Here is a 4,789-nt window from a genome sequence, read left to right on the forward strand (position 1 = left end):
TCGTACCCAAACGCATTTTCTTTTTGCAGTGTGAGCGAAACCTGAAACCCATATCCCAGGTATGCGATACGTCACGGGAGCATCTTTTTTTATATTGTGGCTTTATTTTTTCTTTTTATCGAGTGAACATCTGAGATGATTTCAGGATCTAGATATGGATGCGTCTTGGATTTCGGATGTTCGATGACGATTCTTTTGTGAAATTAAATGAATTTGTTATTGTTAGATAGGTTGAATATTGATAAATTCCAACTAGAGTGCGAGTAAAGCATACCAGCATAAGCAATTCACCACAGTCGTTGCATAAAAAGACACATTCAATAATCTTGTATTACACGCTCAACAAGAAAACCTCCTCCACGAGAAATTGAAACCATAGGTGGTCAGAAGGGCCCGAGGCTGAGGCGCACAGCTGTGAGACGTCTTCAGCGGAGGCTTCGCTCTCCCTCTGTGGGTTGAGGCTGCGTCCAGTGGGGTTGGCGGGCTGAGGTATTTCCTAATGGCGTTCGGCGGAGGAAGTTGGGTCGGCGCGCGGGGGAGGATAACCGGTGGCGAGCGCGAGGGGCACTGTAATTGGATGGGCTGCAACAGGTGTACAGGCGTGCAGAGGTGCGACTCATCCGAAAACAGATGGGCGACGGAATGCTCATGCATATGAGAAAGTTATTAGCATTTCATATTGGGGTATGGGGTACTGCCGTAAAGTGGTTGGGCTCGATGATAGTGCGTAATATTTATTTGATATTACAAGATAAATCTGTAAATGTATTCTGCCTCTATAGATTGGTGGTATTACAGAATAATCGATTTATGTACATCAATATAACGAACTGCATTTCCTCTGACAGCAGGCCCACCAGTGATCAAGGAACACCCGAGCAGCGTGGCGGCGCGGCGCAACGACCCCGCCACCCTCAACTGCGCCGCCTCCGGAGCCACCCGCATCCGCTGGTACCGCGACGGCGAAGAGGTGACGACGGCGGCGGAGGACCCGCGCTCCCACCGCGTCCTTCTGCCCTCCGGCTCGCTCTTCTTCCTGCGCGTGGCCACCTCCAAGAGGGACAGCGACGCCGGCACCTACTGGTGCGTGGCCTCCAACAGCCACGGCGCCACGCGCTCCCACAACGCCACCCTCACCGTGGCCACGCTCGCCTACGACTTCCAGAGCCAGGCCGACCCCGTGGTGAGGGCGCGCGTCGGGGACTCTCTCGCCCTGCCGTGCCGCCCGCCCAAGGGCTCTCCGCCCCCCGAAGTCACCTGGCTCAGGGACTCCCACGAGGTCACCAACTCCAGCCGGGTCTCCGTCACACAAGCGGGCGATCTCGTCATCAGTCAGGCCGTGGAGGAGGACTCAGCCTCGTACGTGTGTCGCGCCCGCAACGCCGCCGGCGCCCGGGAGTCCACGCCCACCAAGCTCACCATCATGAGTAAGTGTCCTTCCCGTTGCCTGAGATCCACTGAATCCCTTTAAGCATATCAATTTGCCCTAAAGCCTTCGTCCTCAGCCCTAACGGAGTTCTCTTCCCCAGCGCCGCCCTGGTTCGAGGAGCGTCCTGCGAACGTGACCGTCGCGTCGGGCGTGGTGGTGGAGCTGGCGTGCCGCGCCCGAGGCTCGCCCACGCCCACGGTCACCTGGCGGCGTCTCGACGGCAAGATGCCGCTCGGCCGCGCTATGATCGAGGACCAGCGGCTGGTGCTGGACCACGTGGCGGCTGCCGACTCCGGCGTGTACGTGTGCGAGGTGGAGAGCGAGGCAGGGATCGCCGCGGCCCGGGCCACTCTCACCGTGATCGACGCCCCCGAGTTCGCTCAGCGGCCGCAGGATATTCAGGTGGTGGCTGGCCAGAGCGCCAGGCTCTCGTGCAAGGTCGAGGGCGACCCCAAGCCTCTCCTGCTGTGGCGGCTTCCCACCCAGGACAGGACTGCTCTGCTCGCCGCGGGGCAGAGCAGCGGCCACGCCTCCGTCGCCGACCAAGGCCAGGCTCTCCTGCTCAGTGACGTCACTACACTAGAAACCGGAACCTATTCCTGCTGGGGCATCAGCAGAGGCGGCGGCGTCAGTGCTCACTCGGAGGTGGTCGTTGTAAAAGCACATCCTCCACCTGTGGTAGGCATAGGGCCCCAGGACCTTAAGGTGTCTCCCGGCGTGAACGTTGTGTTCCCTTGCGAGGTTGTGAGCGAGGCAGCCCAAGCGTCCATCTCGTGGTGGCACCATCCTGCAGCCTCTCATCCAGTTAGGCATCTTTCTAAAGGCAGTAAAAGTGGCAGAGTGTCCATTCTCGTTAACGGTGCACTCGTGATCCGGGACGTCCGCGTCAGTGATGCAGGAACTTATAGATGCCACGTCAGTGCTAACACGGGTTCCATAAAGAGATCAGCAGTATTGCAAGTAGTAGAAGCAGCAGAAGAATATCGACCCTTCATGCTGCCGGCGCCGCCGTCCAAGCCGCGCCTCATGGCCGTCAACCAGACCGCTGTGCACCTGAGCTGGCTGCCCAACTCCCAGATGGGCGGAGGTTCCGACCAGACGTACACGGTGGAGTTCTGGCGCCAGGGCTGGGAGGAGTGGCGGGTGGCGGACGCCCTCATCTCGCAGGAGTCGTGCGTGGTGGGCGGGCTGACGCCTGGCCACACCTACACCTTCCTGGTCCGTGCCGTCGACTCGCGAGGGGCGTCGTTCCCGAGTCCCTGGTCCGACCCGGTCACGACCCGCTCTCCCCGCGACCCGAGTCTCACGGAGGACGAGGTCCGTCACGTCCGCCGCCGCCTCTCGCGCCCCGCCGTCACGCTCACCGACGCCACAGTCACCGCCCCCGACAGCGTCCTTCTCGGCTGGGAGTTCCTGGCGCTGGCGGACGAGGCCGTCGAGGGAGTGCTCGTGTACGCCGTCAGCGACTCGGGTGCCGTGCAGGTGGCCACCGTGCTTGGTTCAGCGACTTCTTCTCATCTTATACACGGTCTCCAGGCCAATACTCCTTACACCTTTTTCCTTGTCCCCTTCTGGCACAGCATCGAAGGCACACCATCAAACTCATATTCGCTGCAAACTCCACAAGATGGTGAGTACTCCGTTTAGTTACTACTCTTCTGCAAAGCGTATGCAATTACTGTGTCCTTATAGTGTATTTAGGTATTATTCTCCCGAATGCAATATCTCCAAACATTGATTCGAAATCTATGTACTCTGTATATTTATTAAGTATATTTTTTTTTATCTTCCACAGTACCATCAGTCGCTCCCACTGACGTACGCGTTACGCCACTCGAGGAAGGATCTGTACTCATCACGTGGTCGACGCTGGAGCCGGAAAAAGCCAGAGGAGAGATCATTGGTTACCAAGTCATCATTAGTCACAATAGTACATATACGACAGAAACCGTCGTTAATCCGTGGTTAGACGCTATCGGCTTAGTTCCAGGTCAGCTGTACACTATCCGTGTATCTGGTGTAACAAAAGCAGGTCCTGGTCCATTCACCGCGCCCTTGTTAGTGGATATTGGACTTTCACAAGGCGATTCTCACCCGCGACAGGAAAGCGACATCACAGGCACTGATTTTCAGGAACCAGAAAGACCCCAGTGGTTGATAGTTCTTCATATTATAACACCCATCGTGCTGCTGATGTCTCTAGCAACCTTGCTGTACGTCCGAAAACTTAATGATAAGCCAGTGACCTCAGCTGCACCGAAGTCATCCCTGCTGTACCAAGTCCCAGAATGTCTCTTCTCGTCCCAGCACCCCAAGTCTGCGAGCACATGCAGCGAGAACATGATATTAGCACCCAACAAGAGCCAGTTTTCGAGTGCCTCGTCTTCCCCGCTGCTGAGGTACCATGAGCGTGTGAACGAGTACGCGGAGCCGAGGTTCCAGAAGCCCAACGAAAACACTGAACCCTACGCCACAACGACCTTATTAGTGCCAGCGTCGCCTTATCCGAATCATCCAAAACACTGGTCCAAGAACACAGAAAAGTCTTCCACCAGTACCTACCACTGGTCCGTGTCCCTCCCTTCGTCTTACGCCCGTTCCTTCACGCCACAGAGCATAGATTATCACTGTTCATCCGTTCGGTATGATTTGTAATGTTAATACCAGATTTGAAATACTGAGCAGCTCATAATGCCTACCAAAGACAGTTCCCTTCGTTCCTATTATTGAAATACGAACTACAAGCATTGCCGTCGACTAGTCTCCAATGATATGATTGCATTATATATATAGAAATATGAACTTTATTTGATGGTGTGCTAAATGTGGTTCGGCAGTACGTATATATTTTGACGAAGCATTTACATCAACACTACATATCAGGAGCAAAAATGATAAAGTATCAATTCATGTGCCAAAAATATACGTTTTTATATGAATAATCCTGAAAGTATTCATGCTTCTAATGATTATGATACGTGTACCTTAATAAACATATATATAATTTTATGATTAGCATACATATATATATATATAGTATTATATACGTCTTGTTTGTTTTCCAGTAAAATAAGAAATAGCTCAAAAAAGTTTTTTTTCTTGTTCCGGACACTACTGTTCCTCTTCTAATACTAACTACATATGAATAAAAAAGATTGTGATATAGAACATTTCGTGTCATTATAATTGCAATGCAACTATTTCCGATATTCATGAAAAGACATACAACAAAAACAATTAATTATCCAATTATACTTGTCAATAAATCATTCTATTGCACATGAAACAAATAAATAGATGAAATAAGATAGAATTTCTTATTCTAAACAAACCAGGAGAAAAGTAAACTAATAGGATATA

The 4,789-nt window shown here is 52.6% G+C and overlaps 1 protein-coding gene across 1 annotated transcript in view; it reads left to right on the forward strand.

Annotated features, from left to right (window-relative positions):
* LOC119580244 (roundabout homolog 1-like) overlaps positions 1 to 4,511 on the forward strand; it is a 5,791-nt gene extending 1,280 nt beyond the window's left edge. The window contains exons 2-4 of the mRNA XM_037928270.1: positions 849 to 1,427; positions 1,530 to 3,059; positions 3,225 to 4,511. Coding sequence (XP_037784198.1) covers positions 849 to 1,427; positions 1,530 to 3,059; positions 3,225 to 4,084 — 2,969 coding nt within the window. The 3' untranslated portion in view covers positions 4,085 to 4,511. The remainder of the gene's footprint in view (positions 1 to 848; positions 1,428 to 1,529; positions 3,060 to 3,224) is intronic.
* The last annotated feature ends 278 nt before the right edge of the window (positions 4,512 to 4,789 follow it).

This window comes from Penaeus monodon, chromosome 13 (genome assembly GCF_015228065.2).
Source record: "Penaeus monodon isolate SGIC_2016 chromosome 13, NSTDA_Pmon_1, whole genome shotgun sequence".
In the NCBI taxonomy this organism is placed as follows: Eukaryota; Metazoa; Arthropoda; class Malacostraca; order Decapoda; family Penaeidae; genus Penaeus; species Penaeus monodon.